General features: G+C 41.8%; 1 protein-coding gene across 4 annotated transcripts; it reads left to right on the top strand.

The window, feature by feature from the left end:
* The first annotated feature begins 37 nt into the window (after positions 1-37).
* Positions 38-16,739, top strand: LOC130198327 (phosphatidylinositol 4-phosphate 5-kinase type-1 gamma-like). Of its 4 annotated transcripts, none has more exons than XM_056421477.1 (18): positions 38-248; positions 3,886-3,914; positions 4,098-4,187; positions 4,345-4,475; positions 4,583-4,700; positions 6,142-6,294; positions 6,762-7,061; positions 7,298-7,506; positions 7,596-7,679; positions 9,237-9,285; positions 9,470-9,554; positions 9,702-9,878; positions 12,210-12,363; positions 12,467-12,535; positions 12,623-13,178; positions 13,933-14,007; positions 15,002-15,085; positions 15,230-16,739. In XM_056421477.1, exons 1-18 carry the CDS (start codon positions 155-157, stop codon positions 15,230-15,232), a joined length of 2,460 nt encoding a protein of 819 aa, XP_056277452.1. In that variant the 5' UTR covers positions 38-154; the 3' UTR covers positions 15,233-16,739. The 4 variants fall into 4 exon arrangements, with proteins under 4 accessions (XP_056277452.1, XP_056277451.1, XP_056277453.1 ...); XM_056421476.1 differs by having other exon boundaries at positions 14,999-15,085; XM_056421479.1 differs by lacking the exon at positions 38-248 and adding an exon at positions 3,226-3,370 and having other exon boundaries at positions 14,999-15,085.
* Positions 16,740-23,358: the final 6,619 nt, after the last annotated feature.

Genomic DNA, 23,358 nt, shown 5'->3' with positions numbered 1-23,358 from the left:
GCCAGTGATGATCAGCGCTGCTGCTCTGAGCGTTTGGCTGCGTTTCCAAATACCCAGAGACAAACTGCGTGAACGTGATGCCACTGTAGCAGGACATATTGAAATGACAGGATCTCGGTGTTGTTCGGAAGCCTCGTTTGGTGTTTGCTAAGGAATGATATCGTCGGGAACAAACCGGGAGATGGACGGGAGGACCAGCGAGGACGCTGCCGCCAGCCTGTGTTTACAGCTGGACCTGGGGGACTTCGGTTCGTACGGCTTTCCTTTAGCATCGCTCCAATAGCCCCTCGTGCACCCAGCCTGTGTTTACAGCTGGACCTGGGGGCCCGGACTCCGGTTCCTTTAGCGGTCAGATAGCCCCTCGTGCTGGGAGTCAGCTGCTGATAGAAGTTGTGCAATAGTGGGGCAGCATCCTGTCAATGAATCAATTCTGATGAGTAGATTGTTCACTGTGCAGTGAACATATTTTATGTTTTTTTTTTGCCACAAAAGCAGATGCAAAACATTGTAGAACCTCAGAGGTGGAAATGAATAATGAATTTCTTGGTTAGATAACAGCGTCAAGACTGAAGTTCCTGCTGCTGGTTGTAAACGGCCCACAGAGGCTCGATGCACGCTGGCACACACACAAGGTGCAGGACCAACACCTGGATACATGTTAGGTCCTACCTGAATGAGTGTGGATCTATTTATAGACACACACACACACACGCGCCTCCTGTGTGGCATTGGCACACAGTGTTATTTTGCTCTTCTCCTCAACCTCTTGTCGGTCTCTAGAATTCATTCCACATCCTCTCGCCTCCTCTTCCTAGCTAAATCGGAAGAGTGCTTTCCATAATCTGATAAGGAATTATAACATAAACCACCCACTAATCCCTTGTGTGGGTATCAATTGTAGACATCGCTGTGGATGTCATGGCTACGAATACAAGACAAACTGCATGACAGGTTTATGATATTTATGCGTAAATGTTAATGAAGGGAAACAGATGTGATCTTGATCAGTTGATCAGGTCCAACAAGTTGTCTTTGCATCTAAATGCTCATCTGCACACGCTGGATGTCTGTGCATGCATGATTATTATTAAATCCACCAGATTATATATTGTGCAGAGAGCCTAGGGGCATAAACATCGACTGCTGTGTTAAGTGTCACATTAATATGTCGCGCGGCAACCGGCCGCCACTTTCTCAGCTGATAGGGGAGATTTATAATCCTCTTTATGGCACACACTCAGGCCCTCAAGGCATTTTATTCTTAACATCGACACAAAACGTTTCTCTGCAAGAATATCTGTTATGAGCTTTCAGGAAATGGATTTTAACACTCGCACGTTACATATATATTTTGTTTTGTATTTTACTTTTATCTTACTTGTATACTTCTATATCTTTCATCCCTGTTTCTTATATTTTGCGTTTTGTTTTTTATTCTTGTGTGTTGCTGCTACTGTCACGACAAATTTCCCCTTGGGGATTAATAAAGTATATTAGAAGAAATTAATAAGTGATAAAGTTCTTTTTTTTTCTTAAATGCAAAAAAAAAAAAAATGTCATGCATTCATCTGATATACAAATCAACTGAAAAATTGCTTTTTTCTTTTTTTATTATTATGCTGATTGGCTTACAGCTTAAGAAACTCTAAAATCCTAATCATAAAATTTTAAATTTTCTCAGACCAAGTTAAAAAAGATTTATAACAGCTGAGTGTTTGTCAAGGCTCAGGAAACCCTTGCAGGTGTGTTGAGTTAATTAGACAATTCAAGTGATTTGTTTAATACCCTACTAGTATACTTTTTCATGATATTCTAATATTTAGAGATAGGATATTTGAGTTTTCTTAAGCTGTAAACCATAATCAGCAATAAATCAGAATAAAAGGCTTGCAATATTTCAGTTGATTTGTAATGAATCCAGAATGCATGACATTTTTGTTTTTTTAATTGCATTACAGAAAATAAAGAACTTCATCACAATATTCTAATTTTCTGAGACAGTCCTGTATATCTATCTATCTATCTATCTATAATCCATCTTCAAGTAGCCTGTTTCACACAACAGACATGCTACAATGTACATGTCCTGTTTGTTGCTTGCAGCTCAGTGGCACATTATTCTGGCCTGACCCTAATCCCACGAGACTCTTTGTGTGTGCCCTGGGATGCTCCTGTTATTGTTCTGCCTGACGGGCTCTGATGCAGTGGTAATCTGCAGCCTACAGGTGTGAGCACCCGCGTGCCACTGCGTGACAGTGCCCACAAGAACATTAATGTAACCATGGAGATCTACTTATTTTTGTTCATGCAGTCCGATTTGTATATCCTCTTCTTTAGTGTGTGCCATGTGCCAACAACTACCAACATTTAGGACGTGCATGGTGCCCAGAGGAGGAATTCTGTTGACGTTGGTGATCATCTGACTTTTCCTTTTAGCACCACTCTCATGGTGTGACAAGTCACACTACTGAATGATATTCATCATGTCCCGAACACTGCAGCTTCTAAACATCATCAGCATGTCAGCGCTGACATTGTGAGCATCGTTGTACGCTGATGGCAGCAAGTAGTGGACATAGCTGCGTCTCGGAGCCACTGGTGTCGCATGCAGGCAAAGATGTAGTTCATCCTAGATACGAGAAATGATAACCACATCGTATATCTCACGAAGATATTCACCATTATAATAACAAAAAGAAACATGGTTGCTGCTTGAGTCAAATATAGTAGGTAGTCCATCGTTTATTGGACGCAAACATAATGATCTTACTTCTCTCTCTCTCTCTCTCTCTCAAATAGAATATGCTGTGCATGTTAGTTTGGATCTGCTGTTTGCATGTACTGACCCAAAACACTATTCTAGTGTTCTGTCACAGTGATTGCAAACTCTGCTACAGTTGTATTTAACATGGCTTAAAGATTCATAATCCGCTCTGTAATCTTCACCCTCACGTGACCTGAAATGTAGCACGATGATGTAAACCGCGTAGTTTGTATTTGAAGTACTATGAACTGTATCTTTTCCCATTCACTTCCTTCCTGCCTGCGTTATCTGCGCCTTTTATTTACAGTTGCATACATACGTCCTTCATTTAAAGGGGAAAGATTCTTCCTTATCCTCACGTGTGATTGGCCGACAATGTGACCTGAAGACTTTAGCCAATGACAGCACTCAGATTAGGGAGAAAGTCAATCCAATAGATTTTACCGTCCCAGTGCAAATCTCACTGATCCGGGAATAGAAAACACTGACTGCACTCGTCCGTGGTCGGACTACCGGATGTTTCTTTGGTTCAGGCAGACATTTTGCTGCATGTCTTTCTGGATTAGAAAACAAGTGTTAACCTGTAGACACTGAACTCCTCCGCTGGTGAGTTGACCACCGACTGATTTGGAACAAGGATAATGAAGTCACATTTGAATGAAAGTTGCCAAATTATCTTCTAGCTGTATCTGTTGCAATTTATTGTGCAGTTTGCTTGTTAAATAAATCAAAAAAATAAAACGATAAGGGATGTGGATTTGGACGTTAATAAAATAATCTCATCCTTTTGCCATTGAATATTATCTGTTAAAAATGTCCACATGTTTACTACAGCTTGATGCTGCATTGTATTCCTTGTAAAAGAAAGAAGTTATTTGGTTAAATAAATAAAAGTAAAATTCATAAAAACAACATATGCTCTAATGAAAGGTTGAGTTTATAGTTCATGTCATGTACTCCTTATGATGCCCTAAATCATCAAAACAAGTGTGTCTCTGAGGCCAACGCCGGCAATCTCTGTTAAATTATGATGTGCCTTATTAGTCTAAGTAAGTACTAACTAAGTAATGTATTGATGTGGACGTTTCTCAAACTATTTATCCTGCACTCTCTGTCCACAGATTCAGCCAAGAAGGCGCAGATAACAGAGGTGAGAGGCTACTTCCCACTACAAAGCTGTCTGTCTCGCCTGTCTCTGTTGCTTCCTTCTCTTTCCCTTCTTTCATCTGTATTGGTTTATTGCATTGTCCATTCCTCACCTGTGATTGGACAATACACAATACACGCAGAACCAATAACACGTACACATTTCCTTTCTCTCTCCTTATAACAGATGACGTCCCCATTTGGAGTCGGCCAAGCCCATGAGAAAAAGATTGGCCACAGGAGGGTAGATGCCTCTGGAGAGACAACATATAAGAAGGTCTCGCTCCTCTTCATCTGTCTTTCTGTTTGTCTTTATCTTTTGTCTTAAATATCTCTTGTAGCTTTGTTTGCCGTTACGATTTCATCAACTTCGTTGCACCCACACCTGAAGGCAACGCTACTCTCTTGTTCTTTTCTCTGTCCTCCGCCTCCAGACTCCCTCCTCTGCCTTGCAAGGCTCCATCCAGCTGGGTATTGGGTACACTGTCGGCAACCTCAGCTCCAAGCCTGAGAGAGATGTGCTGATGCAGGACTTTTATGTGGTGGAAAGTATCTTCTTCCCCAGGTGCGTTTGTACGAGCGTGTGTTTATATGAGGGCGAGTGTGTGGCAAGTAACACACCTTTTTTATCTTCTTTAACTCTTCCTGTCGGCCCCATCTTGCTCCACACAGTGAAGGCAGTAACCTCACTCCAGGCCACCACTACCCAGACTTCAGGTTTAAAACCTACGCCCCGGTGGCCTTCCGCTACTTCCGAGAGCTGTTTGGGATCCGACCGGATGACTACCTGGTGAGGTGTTTATTTTATGTGATGACTGGTGCTGCATTGTCATTATGTTAAAGTCTTCTAATGAGCTGTGCAACTGAAATATTCTCTGGTATATAGACTTTATAAAACAGACACTATTTATATTGTAGATGTAGAGCATCAGAAGTGAAGTGAATACCAATGGTCATATATATATATATAGGTGTATATATATATATGTGTGTATATATGTGTGCGTATATATATACATGTATATATATGTGTGTGTATACTGTATACATACGTGTATGTATATATCTGTATATGTGTTTATATATGTGTTTATATATACTGTATATATGTGTGTATATATATACATATGTGTGTATGTATATACGTGTATACAGGACTGTCTCAGAAAATTAGAATATTGTGATAAAGTTCTTTATTTTCTGTAATGCAATTAAAAAAACAAAAATGTCATGCATTCTGGATTCATTACAAATCAACTGAAATATTGCAAGCCTTTTATTCTTTTAATATTGCTGATTATGGCTTACAGCTTAAGAAAACTCTAAAATCCTATCTCATAAAATTTTAATATTTCCTCAGACCAAGTAAAAAAAAAGATTTATAACAGCTGAGTGTTTGTCAAGGCTCAGGAAACCCTTGCAGGTGTTTCGAGTTAATTAGACAATTCAAGTGATTTGTTTAATACCCTACTAGTATACTTTTTCATGATATTCTAATATTTAGAGATAGGATATTTGAGTTTTCTTAAGCTGTAAGCCATAATCAGCAATAAATCAGAATAAAAGGCTTGCAATATTTCAGTTGATTTGTAATGAATCCAGAATGCATGACATTTTTGTTTTTTTAATTGCATTACAGAAAATAAAGAACTTCATCACAATATTCTAATTTTCTGAGACAGTCCTGTATATACATGTATATATATGTGTATATATATACATATACAGATGTATAGTACATGTGTTTCCTTATCTATGACCACAAAAAGAAAGATGTGATCATATTTAATATTTTTAGTTGTGTCCTCAAATTCTAACAAACTTCTAATATTGCTCAGCTGCTTATATGCATACTTACTAATGTTTACACATGTGCACTTTGAAAGTAATTTCCCTTTTTGCTCCTGGTGAGCAATGCCATGTGAGTGGGTGGATGTTTTCATCTTTTAGTAGGTTATTTGAAAGCTTTATTGGATCCTACATGAACAGAGCTCTGCAGCCCTGCTGCACCCATGAAGTGTTAAAGCTCGTATGAAATTACAACCTCTCATGAAACAAACCTTCTTAAGAGAACATTGGTTCCTCTAAAACAGGTGGAATAAGTTTAGAGATTGATAACGTCCGCTTTTATGACTGTTGTATGTAGAAATGCTCTTTTTAGAGCGTGGGGTATTTCCAGGCTTACGTTTTTTATTTAAATGGCTGTTCCTCTGTGTCTCTGCTCTTCCTAGTATTCTATATGTAATGAGCCACTGATTGAGTTGACAAACCCAGGAGCTAGCGGATCGATATTCTATGTGACCCGCGATGACGAGTTCATCATCAAAACTCTTCAGCACAAAGAGGCGGAGTTTCTCCAGAAACTCCTCCCCGGGTACTACATGGTGAGTAAAGCCGAGCTCTTCCCACACCACAGTCAATTCAATAGCCGTTTACAAATAGTTTAGAGTTTTAACAATTCAATATGTAGTATATACACATGTGTTTACTAAACATAGTGTGTAATACTGTGTCTATTCTGAGATGTTGGTGTGTGGGATGTCTGTGTGAATGCTGAGGAGCAAAGCAGCACCTGAAACCTCAAGTCAACTTAATCCTCTTGATCCTACCGCCCGCTGTTGTCCCCCGACAGCAGTGACGCCAGCAGTTGACTTTGTAGAAGACGTATTGTCCCGGACCGAGCCCTGGGCTAAGTTCTCCCGACCAGCGGAGGCACACCGAGTTGGTTGAGGCTTGTGGATCATGATGTCCTCCAGGCGCATGGTGCTGAGGCTACATGAAGCTAAATGCCTTATTAATGTGATTCTCCCTGTCTCTTCTTCTATGTCGGCTGCATGAACCCCGTCTCCAGAACTTGAACCAGAACCCCCGGACTTTGCTGCCAAAGTTTTTTGGCCTCTACTGTGTCCAGTGCGGGGGCAAGAACATCAGAGTCGTCGTGATGAACAATATTTTACCATGCTCTGTACGCATGCACCTCAAATTTGATCTAAAGGGTTCCACATACAAGAGGCGAGCGTCCAAGAAGGAAAGAGAGAAGTCCAAACCCACTTTTAAAGACCTGGACTTTCTGAACGACGTCCCTGAAGGCCTCACTCTGGACCAGGACACGTACGGCGCTCTGGTCAAAACTCTGCAGAGAGACTGCCTGGTGAGAAAAGACGAGCGGGGAGACGGATGAATAGTGTTGTGTAAAAGTAGATTAACACTGGGCATTTTATTTGAACAAAGCCGCACAGCCAACCACACATGCACTAACTGATTGCTCACTAGTTGAAGAATAGAGGAAGAGAAGAGAGAGAAAGTACATTTAGTATGTTTATGCATGTGTGAAACGTTTTTTTTTTGCATGTCCTTTTGGAATATCACGTGAATGTTTCATGTCAGGTTCTGGAAAGCTTTAAGATTATGGACTACAGTTTGCTGCTGGGGGTCCACAACAAAACCCAAGCCAAGCGAGAGCACCAGTCTCAGGGCTCACCTGCAGCCGGTGGGGACGAGAAGAGGCACGCAGCTCAGAGAGCCTTGTATTCCACGGCCATGGAGTCCATCCTGGGAGGCTCCACATGCAGGGACACGCTGGACCATGATGACACGTTAGTCACCATCTGTATCTCTGACCTGTTTGCCCTCATCACCACGTCACATTGACCAGCGCTGTTAAAGCTCCCCTGTCTGTCTGCAGTATGGGTGGTATTCCAGCTGTGGGTAGTAAAGGAGACCACCTCCTGCTCTTCATTGGAATCATTGACATCCTGCAGTCCTACAGGTAGGCATCACCACAATAAACCATCAGGAGTTAACGGTGCCATGTGTTATATGCAGGCGTGAGAGAAGTTGGCTGGTGTGTACACGCGTCAGGCTTTACTTTCATTTGTATTGCAAGATTTGTGATGCATTCATATGGTGTTGGAATAATAATAAAAAATCAGAATGTGAGGAGAGCACGCATGAATGTGAACGCCCCTGCAAGTCAGAACAAGAACAAAAACAGCCGATGTGTTGTTGAAGCAATAACATATCTTCTTTGTAATGTCTATGTTGTTACTACAATGTGACTTAAAGCTCAAGAACACGATGACAACTTGTGAAATGGGACCGTTAGAGGAGCATCCCATTGCTCCAGTGTGTGTATGTGTGTGTGTGTGTGTGCGTGTGTGTTTGTGTGTGTGTTCTCAGCACAGACCTGCGAGTGTTTAATCCTTGCTGGCTGCCTTTCCAAAATTGTTAGCCGACTGCTGTCAAACGTCAACTTCTGCTGCAGCTGAGTGTCTGGTATCGAGTGCTGTGAGTTTGGTCCGTGGTGACAGCAGGTCAAACCCCTCATGCTCACACCGGCGGACACGTGTGCATCTTTACTGGTCAACTGTCGTCGATTTAGTTGTAATTAGTCACCAAAAAGTTTTGTCAACATTTCGTCACTAATTATTTTGCGTTGCTTACAGCATTTAAATAAATAATTTGCTCTACATGAAGTTAATTGTTTCTAATGTTTTACACAGGCGTGCTATTTACGAGGTGGTTTTAAAAGTGAAAACTGAAAGATCATGCGTGTTTTCCAGCATTATCTTTCAGAGTTCCCCACAGTGTGGGCCGTCTTCCCCCTGACCCTCTACTGCCTCCTCAGTCTGCCTGTAAGGCTGCTCTCGTAATCAGTTTGCCCTTTATCGGGTATTTCAGGACACATTAAATGACAAGGATTTCTCTCTGGCTTCAACGTCAGGAAATGATTAGTTTTAGGCAGACAGTAATCCAGGCATTATGTGTCTGCAAGGTGGAGTGAGATCATAAGGGGAAAAGCAATCCCAGACTTGTCAGACTGTTTTCAATCAAATACTAATGGAGGAGACGCATAACAGCTATTAAAGTGGCAATCCTTAAGAGTTCAGTCTAGCTTGATACCTTTTTATATTTGATTGAAAGCAAATAATTGTGTTTAAAATGTATCAGCCTTGATTCTTTGGCTGTATACAAAAGTCCAAACTAACACATATTATTCAGGATTGTGTGCGTAGGTTCATGTTTGGTGTGTTTACAAAAAGAGGGAATTTTGCCACAACACCCAGTTTGTAATTCTACAGATCTATATATGTAATCCTTCCATCAGTGGGACACAGGCTCATCACCATTGTGTTGCCTCAATCAAGATAATTACAAACTTAATTACATAATGGTGCCGAGCATGAAAGCCATTCTTTAAAAAAAAAAAATTTAATGCACATCAGCGTTGTGAGTGGGGCTGTAGCCTCTGATTCAGAGCGGCCAGGTAACCACAGTAAGTCACAGAATGAGTTTAACTAAATAATTCAATTGTTTTGTCTGACAGAATGATCAAGAAACTGGAGCACTCCTGGAAGTCCCTCATCCATGACGGGGTGTGTAGCTTTCACATAACTCATATGTCATGTAATGTAATAGTGAAACAAAACAACCCTCACCACATTTCTTTGACATTTTTTAACCTTATTTGTCTCGTGAGTAATAAGTTTAGCACATTGATGGCATTATGTATACGCAAAGTGTGACATTATTAAAATCTTTCCTTGTATCGCCCCTCAGGACACAGTGTCAGTCCACAGGCCGAGCTTCTATGCTAACAGGTTCTACAAATTCTCGAGCACCATCGTGTTCAAGAAGAGCAGCTGTGAGTTTACAAGTGTGCATGGGCTATGTACTTCTGCAGTGTGTTAACAATGTCAATAAGACATTCTTATTTAGTCTTCCTATTAATTACAGGAATATGTTACTTTGTGGAATGAGAGCAAACGTAAACTATCTCCCGCCTCCACAGCATTGCGGTCGTCTCCATCCAAGAGAGGACGAGGGGCGCTCTTCATGTCCAAGTCCAGTGCAGGAACGGGTTCAGCCGGGCAGCGTCCTTTATTGAGTGATGAGACGCAGGACAACCTGGACAACCTGGACAACTTCCAGAACCTACGAGAAGTTTGCAGCATGCTGGAGGACAATGGTAGTTCACTGGTTAAATACGTTTACCTATCCAGGAGGACAAACCGACATATTAAACACAGGCTGCAGTAAAGGTTGCTGTTTTTCTTTCAAAGTGAAAATGAGATGCTTAATACCAAATATTGTTTGGCCATGTGGCAAAAGCCCTCATGAAAAGACATGAGGACAAGCCCATGCTACATGGTGCTGCTAGAATACAATAGAAGACAATACAGTGAAATAGTTACGGTGCAGCAGCTGTATAGAACAGAAGAAAAGTAACGGTAAAACAAATAACTCGTCAAGACTAGATATGTATTGATAGATGTAATGATAATGTATTACATTGTCGTGTAATGTGAGGTCTTAGGCGTAGGACTGGACTATGCTTGACAGCATTACATCTCGTCTAGTCAACCAACAGCACTGCTTGTGTGTCTGAGTTGTTGGTGTTAAAACACACCATGTGAGGTGAGTGAGGACACCGTCACTGAAGATTAACTTCTTTTAACTGATTTAGAGATGAGGTTCTGATCCGTGGCTTCATCAGACATGTGTTGATTAAATAACAGCAAACCAAAGGACACACAGTGAACCTGGGGCCAAGACCTCTGGGTGTCTGGGGCCCAGCATTTGCCTGGCTGGTTAGTAAATCAGCGTCTGTAATATAAATACTTCAATGCAATACTATGAACAGAGTATACATATGGAGTTGTTAGAACACAGATGTAAATGGTCTTGGTCTTATGTTATGAAGCACCTTTCTTCTTCCACTGAACATCACATGTCACATTCATACACTGATGGCAGAGGCTGCCAAAGAAGGTGCACATTGGGATCAAATGGAACTGCTCGTTCACACGCTCACACGATACTGGCATAGCATTCTTGCCCAACTACACTTCGACTAGATTTGTGGTCAACTTGCTCGACCGCCTGACACACCTTGTGATGAAATATCAATAGAGATGGACATTTTTAGAAGTAATTTCGAATGTGTTGTACTTAAGGTAATACAGTTGGATTTTAAATGGAAAAAATATGGTGTATGACCTGTTTAAAATAGGTGTCTTGAGTCATTGCATTATGCAAGTCATCATGATGCTCCTAAATCAAAGTGTCAGGACACATTTAGCTAGAATATAATAAAGTTAAATGCACAGTTTCTAGAATTTAAAACATAAAGGCAGACTTGTCATCTAATGTGTTGTCTATGTTGGCGACGGAAATTATTGAATGTATTTCTGACTTAATGACTTGAACTCTTCAACTAACCCTGGTGCCAACCTTTCAAGCCTTTCCGTGGAAACCCATGGGATCGTCTTTAGGTGCTTTCCAGGGTGCGAAGTGTACACACCTCATTACTGCTAGAGCATGCACTATTCATTGCACACATTAACACTCATGATGGAGGTAGGAAAGGAACTGAATGTGACCATGTTGGAGATCTGTTCAGACTATTGTTTTCATAGTATATCTTCCTCTCTTCTATTTAATATAAATACTTCAATGCAATACTATGAACAGAGTATACATATGGAGTTGTTAGAACACAGATGTAAATGGTCTTGGTCTTATGTTATGAAGCACCTTTCTTCTTCCACTGAACATCACATGTCACATTCATACACTGATGGCAGAGGCTGCCAAACAAGGTGCACCTTGGGATCAAATGGAACTGCTCGTTCACACGCTCACACGATACTGGCATAGCATTCTTGCCCAACTACACTTCGACTAGATTTGTGGTCAACTTGCTCGACCGCCTGACACACCTTGTGATGAAATATCAATAGAGATGGACATTTTTAGAAGTAATTTCGAATGTGTTGTACTTAAGGTGTAATACAGTTGGATTTTAAATGGAAAAAATATGGTGTATGACCTGTTTAAAATAGGTGTCTTGAGTCATTGCATTATGCAAGTCATGATGCTCCTAAATCAAAGTGTCAGGACACATTTAGCTAGAATATAATATAGTTAAATGCACAGTTTCTAGAATTTAAAACATAAAGGCAGACTTGTCATCTAATGTGTTGTCTATGTTGGCGACGGAAATTATTGAATGTATTTCTGACTTAATGACTTGAACTCTTCAACTAACCCTGGTGCCAACCTTTCAAGCCTTTCCGTGGAAACCCATGGGATCGTCTTTAGGTGCTTTCCAGGGTGCGAAGTGTACACACCTCATTACTGCTAGAGCATGCACTATTCATTGCACACATTAACACTCATGATGGAGGTAGGAAAGGAACTGAATGTGACCATGTTGGAGATCTGTTCAGACTATTGTTTTCATAGTATATCTTCCTCTCTTCTATTTAATGATCTCTTGGTTATTTATGCCTGTCAGGGAGAGAGCCGCCCTGCACTCCTTCTTTTGAGGATGCCACCACAGCTTCTATTGCCACCACGCTCTCCTCTAACAACTCCTTACCCACAACCCCCTTCGATACTCCAGAGCACCCACGCTACAGGAGACAAATGCTTTCCCCGAGTGTGGCCAGGTGAGAATAACCATATGAATATGCAATGATGCATCTTTATTAGCGATATGTTGTGGTTCTTCAACACTGAGTTCACACCCTTCGTTGTCCTGGGTTCTTTCAGGGCACAGAGAGAGGTCGTGGAGGTTCATGCGGAGAAGCAGGACACGATTACAGTGGAGGTGCAGCTCAGGTATACATGCACCACCCGACACCACGGTGCAACGTTCATAGCAGCCTGTGCAACAGTATTTTAACGTTGTTATTTGTCTTCATACAGTAATATCCCAACGAGCACTGAGCTCACACAGAGGACAGAAATGACCTCTCCCAGCCACCAGTCACCTGACCACCAGCTCCATGCCGCTGCCCCATCCACCCCTCCCTCTCTTAGTCCATCCTCAGCATATTCCTCCTCTACTCTTCCTTCTTCCTTTGTGTCTTCCTCCTTCGCTGCTCAATCCGCTAGCCAGTCATCCTCCACACTTGCTTCATCCATCTGTCCATCCACCAAACCACTCACTTCTTCTACCGCTGCTCAGTCTTCCACTCTTTCTTCTCTGATCTCTCCTTCAGCTGCTCAATCCAAACTTCTCACTTCAGCTCCGAACACCTCCTCCCTCCCGCCTGGCTCAGCATTTACTCCCATCTGCCCTGCATCTTCTCACTCCTCCACCCAGAGCTCTTCTCCACATCTCCCTTCGACCCCTCCCCCCTCCCACCCTCCAAGCCCCCAGGTGCCTCAGCAGGCGCTGAAAACACCGTGCAACCAGCTGTCTGTGTCCAGCAGCCACAACTCGTTGGATGGAGAGGTGCCGGTGTCTGACATCTACTTTGTAAGTCCCCAGGATGTTAAAAAAATAATAAATAGTAACTGAAAGCTGAACCACCATACGTCTAAAAAAGACAATTCTCGCCTATTTTGAAGAGGCTTTCTGTGAAATAATAACAAATAAAAATAATTGTATCTGGATGTGGTGTATCAGTACACATTCTTGTTCAGTAAATTGGAGAAAGCTCTTTGCTTTGGTTTTGTTGACAGACCTCTTCCAGAGAGTAAAGATCATTTCCCTTCTCCTGTTTTCCTTTGAGCCACTGGGTCTCTCACAGTGGCCCAGTCAGGACAGCGTGGTAGAGTTATGATGGTGAGGGGAGGGAGGGAGTGTGTGTGTGTGTGTGTGTGTTTGTGTGCACGTGTGTGTGCACGTACTATGGGGTTGCTCTCGCTCTCCCAAACACTTTTATCCAAAGCACGAGGCTGCCCCCGGTCATAGTTCATGCAACACTAGGTTTGTCTTTCCTGCACAGCATGATGTTTACGATATCTATATTCTGCATTCATGCATCTTGTCAGCATCATGCACAGCTCTCCATAATCCTCTCTCTCACTCTCTCTCTCACTCCTTGTTTGAATATTGTTTTACATTATAACATCCATTTTGCACTTTCCTCTCTCTCACTGTTTCTCTCTTCTCACCTCTTCCCTCATAGTTCTCCTCCACGATGTCATAATTCATGCATTGTTCCTGTGCACGCATTCTATGCATCTGTGTGCTCATTTCCGTGTGTGTGTGTCCATCCATCCATCAGTATGCAGATGGCAGATATTGGGTGTACTCTCCTGTTCTTGGCCGTCGTAAGCTAAATTCTAGCTTGAGTTACAATGTAAGTCCGAGTCATTTGTTCCACGTTCCATCGCATCGCTGGTAACGGTTCCTCTGGGACTGTCAGCCACAGCTGCTGTGGTCTTCACAAGCATTTCCTCCCCACGTTATTCATTTCTTGTCAAAGACTGCAGAAAAGTCATTGCATATATAATAACTCTAGTTTCTGAAGGGCAATTAAATGCAATTAAATGGAGCATGAGTCTTTGTGTAACGGCCATTTAGCTGTTTGAGGGTCTTTGACCTGCAGTTACTTAACTGTAGCTCGCTTCTATTGGCGCTGTGCTTTGAGCGATCCATCAAGCTTTTGCCCTGAAGAACTGAGGTACAGAGAAAAATGTGGTCAGTGCGTGGCTGTTTAACATTTTAAAGGCACTGAAAACATGGTTTCAATTATTGAGTATTTTTATACAACATTGAATATCCATGAAATACTTTATTATAAGTTTCACCATCAAAACACATCTGCCTCATCTGGACTGTGTAGATGTAGTTTGATCAGATGGGCGTCGCCACTTTGTCAACAGATTTAGATTAACATGTTTCTCAACTCTAATCGGTGCACAGAGGCGTGTGACATCACCTATTTTCAATATTAAAAAGGCAAACTAAACGTATCAATTAAGACATTTCTTATGTGTAAGAACCAAAACCGTTATGACTTTAACAGAAAATTGCTTGTGATAAGAAGCTGAATTGGAAAATATGATTTGGGGGTCTTTGAAGTAAACCAGAATATCCAGATTATATCATCCCTTCTAACTAAACACCTGTAGAATTCCCTGAGCAAGTTGTCCTTTCAAACAGGAATCATAGGTTGGCTCAGCACTCTGTGCATCTTGGTGCCTCCAAAATGTAAAATTGTACCGGGCTGCTCTAGCCCATTCAGTATGTGGGCGCTTTCTTTATAAATGATTATTTCCCAAACCCTCCTTTCATTTCTCTCCTCTTTTCTTCTTCTGCTGCCCTCTGCTGCCGTCATTTGATCACAGCAGACTCCGGAGGATCGGGGCTGGGTGTGCTCTCCTCTGCACTTCAGCTCAGAGTCCAGGAGGGGCTCCGACGGGGAGAGTGAGACAGTGAGTGCAGTGTACCGTTCAGATATTATTCATCATCAACTCACGGAACAGACATTAAGTGTATTAAGTGTATTGTTTGCCAATCTCCTGTCAGAATGACTCCTACTCATTCCCTGTGTCTCTCCCTCTTTATTTGTCTCTCAGTAACTCCCAGTGGAACAGCAGTGGGGGGCAGAGCCAGAGGCTGTCCCCATGTACAGAAGCTGTGAGGTTTTAATAACAAAGCCACCAGGACACTATGATAATTAATGCTAGTTGCCCAGGCTGCATGTGGGAGCTTGCTTTGCCCACAGAGACGAAACAAATGATCTTAGAAGCATTCAAGTGTTGAAAAATATAATGATGTGTATACACTCGCATAAATTCAAATGAACATACATACATAACATTGTATGAAAAACTGAAAATCATATAGCATCAAATCCTTGACAATCTGACTGATACCAAGCAGATAAATAAAGATGAATCACAATTAGCTGAGTGACACGGTTATTAAGTCAGGTATGTGGAGGATTGCTCTGGACATGAGTCACGCTGCTCTGGATATGCAACTTGGACATATGTATTATTGATTTCTCCTTTTGATGAACTACTTCAGAGTTTATTCAAATGTTTATTTTTCACTAGGGGCATGTCAAAGCTGTATATAATTTAATTTTAGCACTTTATCACTGTACATGTGGCTGAAATTGTATTTGTCTGGTTATTTGGTCATCAATTATTGTTTGAAATACTCAGGCACAGTCAATGTGTGACGTACGGTGTGCGCACAGTGTTCTGTTGTGTTCCAGGGTTGTGTGTTGGTCCATGGAAACTTTGATCAGAGAATGAATGGTTGTGTTCAAAATGCCTTATCGAAAAACTCATTTTCATGACTGTTTTTCATATTTCGGTCACTTCTAACCATTTGAAAATAACTCCTAAATATAAACATACAGATAATTTTATTGTGTGTAAAAACAAAATATTAGTTAGTTAACAAATATAGAGACCATGTAGTTACACCTACAGGATTTAGGACCAAAAGAACAACAGTGAACAAAGCAAAAAAAATGAATGAATCTTTTCCAAATGATAGGTAGTGTATGTGCTTCAGCACATGCATGTCAGTTTGTATGTGCCCTTATGTCTCAGTGTGTGCATGTGTCTGCATGCATATATTAACGTGTGATTGGAAAACATTCTGTCCTGCCTATTTGTCAAACTGTCAAAAGATGTAACTTCCATTTGTTGTAATAGGCCATGAAAGTCTGAACCAGCTACTCGCATGTTGGCTGTGTGAGAATATGGAAATAGTCTTCTATGACTGGATTAATAAATATCCCAATTAAAAAAACTGAGCTTAAGTGAAACAACCTCAGATTGTTTAGAGTTTGGTAAGAACATCAATCTTTGGTTACCACAGACAGTACCTCCCTGCTTCTATACATGGGGATCATTGAGTGCCTTGAGAAGCGCTATATAAAATAAATGATTATTATTATTATTATTATTATTATTATTATTATTATCATCATCAGACTTCCTGACTGGGTGGATAAGCACTGCTGTGACATAGGACTGTGTCATCTGAGTCTGCTGTGTGTGTGTAGCTGATCACTGTGTGTGAAGCTGATCACTGTGTTGAAGACAATAAAAATGATATACATATTTATTTTTTTTGACTGTCAAATATTATGTGCACAACTAGTCCACCAGATGGCAGTACCATGTCTCAGAAATAAAGTGTAGTTCTTCACGCTGCACCATCTTGTGTGGAATCTTACAGTCATGCTCAGTCTCGATCTATTTGCCTCAGGCTTAGTTGCACTTTCAAATTAAAGGACACGAAAGTGTATGCCAATATTTAAGCTGCCAAAGTGCCATAAATATTTGTATTTTGTTCATGATAGTCCTGAAATGAAAGTTCATATTTAAAGCTTCATACTTTAAACCCCCCACATAACAGTGACATTTAAATACTCGCAAACGTAATTATATGAAATTGTGATTGTTATCGTGGTGTTGGCATTTTATTTACCTATACAGATGCTAAAAATACACTTGAAAAAACAGACAAAGATCAATATTCAATTCAATTCAGTTTATTTGTATAGCCCAATTTCACAATATGGCTTTAACTAAAACACTTCTCTGGGATCTTAGCCATCTTAATACACACACATATTTATATTTATATTTATATATATATATATATATATATACACACACACATTCACATACAGCTCTGTACATGCGTGTACAGAACATGCGCTTTATTTGTAAGCCGGTGCTGCGAATGTCACTCAGGGTGACAAGTCAGCCATGTCGGACCATGATGGAATGTGTGATGGACAAGGATCAGCAGCCACGTGACCAATTGTCCTGGAATGAAATTGTTTTTCCTGACCCTCTTTTTGTCCGTCTTCCTCTGGAAACACCTCATCCTTTAGCTCCTTCTCTTGCCTCCTCAACATCCTCCCTGATATTGAGCCAGGTGGGTATACCTTCCTCAGTTCAATGGAGCCAGTGATCGACTAGGGTAAAGATTTTTTTAAAGGGTAAGGCTTGTTATATTTTAATATGCTTATTAGCAAATTTCATGAAAAGATCCGTATACCCAAAGCTTGAAGTCCTGTTACGGTAATCTTTTGGCTTTGGGTTTTATTTTCTTCTCAAGTATCTTCAGGCCGGGGAAGTTAAAATGAAAAGTATGTAGTATAGTATTCAATAACACATTAGAAAGTCTTATATCAATATTGAATAACGTTATATAATATAATATCATTGTTAAAAAAGTATGGTAAATCACTTATATTATAAAATATTATTAAAAATGTCAGTCATATAAATATAAAACATATTTTGGTCCACCATATATCATAAATTAGGTCATAGTGTACCATATCATAAAAATAAATGTCATACTAGAATATCTTAATCAAATGTCAAAACAAATGTATGTCGTAAAAAAGTAATTGTTTAGTATACCATAAGAAATGTGATAAAAAAATGACGAAGTATAGTTCTCGTGAAATGTGAACGGGAATAAAACCTAATCAAGTTACTGTAAACAAGAGTCTGTGAAATCTCTGTGAAAGATTGATGAGATGAGATGGAACTTTATACATGGATAAGAGCCACTTAATCATTCATGAAAAACTTGCAGCCCTTATTGCCCTGGGCCATTGGTTAAACCATTGTGTGCTTTAAGTACCAACGTCAAGGTGCCATGGTGGCATCCGATCTCCATGGTGGTGCGTGACCTCCAGGTGGTGCGTGACCTCCAGGCTGCTCTGGTTTCATCCCACAGTCCAAATTCATGCATGTCAGATAGATTGACGACTGTATGAGATATGAATGTCTTTCTATGTTTCTGATCCTCCCCCAGCTTTAAGTACTCACGTGCTGGGAGAGGCATCAGAAACCTGTGACTTTAAAAAGTACCAACATGGTTATCAAATGAGAACTTTATAACTATGATGTTATTTGTATTTTTTGCTTCCTCACTTTATGGTAAAAAAAAAAATCATGAAGCGGCAACATTTGTACATCTGAGAAAGCTGAGCTTTCATCTGCAGGACACATAAACAAATGGCTTTGTTCTTTCAAAGGACAGGGGGGCGAAAGCCACAACAAACAGGCAAGTGTGTGTGTGTGTGTGTGTGTGCGGTGTGTGCGGTGTGTGTGTGTGAAGAAGAGATGGGAAAGAGGAGATGGTGTTAGAGAGGGCAGAGAGAGATCAAAGTAGGGGGTATGTTTTTGAATATATGCGTGGGAGGTGGAGCCTCACCTACCCAGAATGCCTTGCCTCACTTCTTACAGCCCACTCAGGTTTTAGAAGAGTCACTTTTCTTTTCAGCTGCTTTATTATGTTATCTCTAGACAATCATCTCCAGCTATTCTCCTAGAAGACTGTTACTCGGTGTGACCCGGCAGCCCACCTCTGATCCGTGAAAGTAGAGCTGCATCTCACACACACGTCAACACGTGGACGTCGAACTGCGCCCAAAGTGAAACATCTCCAACACATCAATAGACTCTCTGTCTCATTGCTCTCACTACCTACATACACTACCGCGACATTGGATCAGATACCACCCCCCTTCTCCCAATCACATGAAGGAATGGACGCGTCGCCTATTATCTCGGCATGAGCAGCTGCAAACAGATGTCTTCTGTCCACACAGGGGACGTCGAGCCCTCTCACACACCGATGAAAAGCCAGAAAAGCCTCTGCGGTGCGTTGCCAGTGTCTTAAGGCAGTGTTGATCTCTGGCAGGCTGAAGAAAACAAAGCCATCGATTTCTAATCCTAATCCCCTTCTAACCGCTCCTCTCCTATTGATCAGGTATCCATCCTTAATGAGATGGAGAGATAGAGGAATGGAGGGCTGATGAAGGGCACAACTTTCCCTGATGACGTGCTGTCCTTTTCTATCGCTCTGCCCGCATCTCTTTTTCAATCGCTCTCTCTCTCTCTCTCGCTCGTGGGGCTTTCACTGACCTGACATTCTTTATGGTGCAATAGAGAATAAATGCAGCCCTGGTGCGTGTGTGTGGAGGTTTATCAAACCTGGAGGCTTGCAGAGCTGGAGATGTCTCACCCAAATATTGAAATTGGATGACATGGATGAAAGCATCCCCAGGGAGAGGGGATTGAGTTTCAGCCTTGTGGTATTTCAGCCTGGGTCGTACGATGACTCTGAGTCTGTGGTCACGTCTGCTCTCTGGGAAACCTTCCTGTCTGATTCAGTGGCTTCATGTTTAAAGGATTTAGTGAATCATCTTCCTTACTTCTCACTGATTCATCAATGCCGATTATTGGCTTCTGCTAATCTATGGAGCATCATTGTCACAGCACATTGTTGATGTTCAGCGGGTACTTGGCGACTGTGGTTGTCGGATCCTTTGTTACAGCTGCATGTCTCATTACTTTTGAATGAATCCCTTTGGTGATGCATCTCTAGAGAATGACTCCCCGACTACAGTTTCCCGCCGCTATGAAGTGTTTTAAGCGTCTTTCAGTTCATTCTTTTGGTTTTACCGCCAACAGCTTTTCTGTTTTGGTTCACTCTCCCTCCTCTCCTCATCACTCGTGTTTCCATTCTCAGCAGGCAGCTGTTTCCATTGTGAAAGCTCAGAGGAACCTACTGTGTTTCTTGAAGAGTATTTTACCTTTGTTCTCGTATGCTGTACTTCCTGCTGAGGGAAATTGTTTGTTATCATTATATTGTATATCTTCTTCATACCATGGCATTTTGCAAAAAGTGAACATTTTCACCAATTAATGAGCAGTTTGTGATTCAGTGTCTTCACCATAACACCGTGATAGAGATCAGAGTCTTTCAGACCACAGGAGACCAGATATGACGGCTTAAACTGAAATGCTAAGTTTCCCTCAGATATATTTTGAACAGATTCTTATGCGTTCACTAATGGATGCCTGACCCTTTGTGATCCTCTGTCCTTCTCACGCCGTGATCACAGCAAGATTTTAAAGAAAGGGAAAAATCAGTTGTCGACAATGACCATAAGCAATATTATTCTGATTTACTGAACCCTAAACCTGGACAGACACGATGTCAAACACTGAACTAGAGTGTGAGGAACAGAGGAACGCTCCGTAACACCGGCTGTGGTTGTTAGAGAGCATTTGTATACGGTGTTTGTGTTGTTTGTGCAGAGGCTTGTTGGATTAATGTTAATCACAGCGGTATCCCCTGTGGGATCATGGGTAAACAATGCATCTCATGTGGGATGTCCATCAGCAAAACCCCACATTCCTTCAGAGCTGCTTCTGAGTCAAACTCACAGACGTCCTGGACTTAACTTGAGGCACCATCACCGGCAAAAAGGCAAACCAGAGAAGCAACAAGAGAATGACGGCGTGGGAGTGCAACCCTGAAGACAAGACATTGTTTTGATTGCAAAACTTCTGGACACACAATCCATGTCACTGCAAAAATGCCACCTTGAGGATGTTTCTCCCTGAATGCGCGATAATGGCCGCATCAGAAGTCATTAATAGCAGGCTAATGTGTGTCAGATGCTACCTGTCCAGCAGCAGCAGGAAAGAGAGCGCCAGGACACGAGTGACTGGCCAGCTTAATGAGAGGGACATGGCCTGCCAACTTGGGCAGCTGCTTCTCTAGGGGGACTGAGTGGTTTGTTTGTGTGTGTGTGAGTGAGTGTTTGTGTGTATGTGTGTGTGTGTGTGTGTCTTCTCATCTTCCTGTGCTATTTCTGCTTCTTTTCTCAATGTATTTCTCATCATCAGCATCAATAAAGCAGCTATACTCACATACAGTGACACACACACACATACACACACACACACACACACACACACACACACATACACACACACACACTCACACACAGACACCTTCATGGGGTTACCGTGGGAATGCCTGTGGCATTCTGTCTGTCATTGAGGTGATGCCTTTAATCCTGTGACAAATCTAGACTTTGTGTGTGTGTGTGTGTGTGTTTCCGGCTGTGTGTGTGTGTTAGCGTGCCTGTGTATGAAGCCCAATCTCACACCCATTAGATTACGGCTGGCTGCGCAGCAAAGACACCCCACTGCCACTCCCACATGGTGGAGCGGGCAGGATTAGCCAGCTCTATACCCGCCCTAATCTGAGGACAAAAACCCACAATCGCCTCCCACTGGGATACGGAGACAGAAATATTCAATTTGATTTGCCCTCCTCATTATAACAAGAGTGTCATTTAGGGTTAAAATGACTACTGCTCACTCTACCATCAGCCAAAGTGGATTCAGCCCTAAACGGTGTCCTTTTCATCCCTCTTATCCATCCCTTTCATAACAATGTGGAGCGGCTCCACACCGAGCTCCGTGGCAGGGAATAAATGGAGAAGAAGATCAAGCGTCGGCAGCCATGCAGCGTGTGTGTGAGACTGCACTCAGCTACGCTCCCAGCTGGAACTGAGGTCGGCATGCTAACCTGACACAATGACAGCGTTGATGATATTCACCTTCTTAGTTTTTTTGTGTTGGCATGCTAACATGCTACCATGCTCTACTTAGCACTTCACACAAATAACAAATCAGTGTGATAATAATTAAATCAGTTTAGTAGGTATTTGGTCGTAAACCAAAGCAATGGACTAATTAGATGTCTTACTTGATGATGGCTATAGAGGAAAGGTCAGAGGTTCACCAAAGTTGGGAGAATTCTCCACGAGGGACACATGTCTGCACCAGATGTAATGCTAATCCATCCAATAGTTAAGATATGTTATTCAGAACCATTAAAGTCCGCCTCATGGTAAAGCTAGAAGAAGTCAGGGATCACCAGAGTCATTAGGATCCCTCCTCTGGGAGCCATGCTTATTTGTCGTGACTTCTGTGTGACTGATATTTCAGTCTGGACATTATCATCAACAGAGCCAGGTCTGATACAGAGTTGATCTACAGTGTGCAAGCAGTTATTTCCTATATGAACAGATGCCATGCTCTCAATTTTGAGTAGAGCTCAGCATGTGATGCATCGCCACAAAAGGCTACCTGCTTAATGTGTTGTGAGTGTCTCATTATTTGACAGAAGCTGCTTGTTCCATTGCCCCGAGCCGAGCCGAACTCCATCTCTCTGTCTCCTACTCAGAGGCATCTGCCTCATTAACCACCATCAGCATTTTGTTTGCTGTGCGGGATTTGGATGGACTGGGAGTAAGGGGGGGGGTGGTCGTTAGTGTGCGTCTGCGTGCGCGTGTGTGTGTGTGTAGGTGTGTGTAGGTGTGTGTGTAGGAAACTCTCATTAGGCTAGAAAAACACTGACATTTTCCACAAAATCAAGATCAGATCTTTTCATCCTTTATCTATCAAAGAGTTCCTCCAATCAATTCCCTTGTGTCGATCTGCACACATATTTGTGTGTGTGTGTGTGTGTGCGCGTGTGTGGTAGTGGGTAGTGGAGACAGATGTTGATGATTCGACAAGTTTGCAGTGCAAACTCAGCCCAATTTTGCCCATAAAGAACACGATGCCACACAGACGCTCGTGGTGACAGCCCACTCTAAATTGTCAGTCTTTTTCTCCCTTCGGTTTCCCTCTCTTACTATTTTTTCTTTCCCTCCTTCCTCTCTTTCACACACACACACGCACACGCACGCACACAAACACACACACTTCTGAAGCTTTTCAACTTGCCGTTCTGGGACCGTTTCTTCTGCCAAAATGTATAAAGAGCGTACGGCTTCATTTGACTGTCTACATTACAAAATATGCTGTGCATTATACACATTAATATGCAAACGCTCTGGTTAAAC

The sequence above is a fragment of the Pseudoliparis swirei genome, chromosome 8 (genome assembly GCF_029220125.1).
Source record: "Pseudoliparis swirei isolate HS2019 ecotype Mariana Trench chromosome 8, NWPU_hadal_v1, whole genome shotgun sequence".
Lineage (NCBI taxonomy): Eukaryota > Metazoa > Chordata > Actinopteri > Perciformes > Liparidae > Pseudoliparis > Pseudoliparis swirei.
Note: the sequence above shows the minus strand (reverse complement) of the source record. Positions and strands in the feature narration are given on the sequence as shown.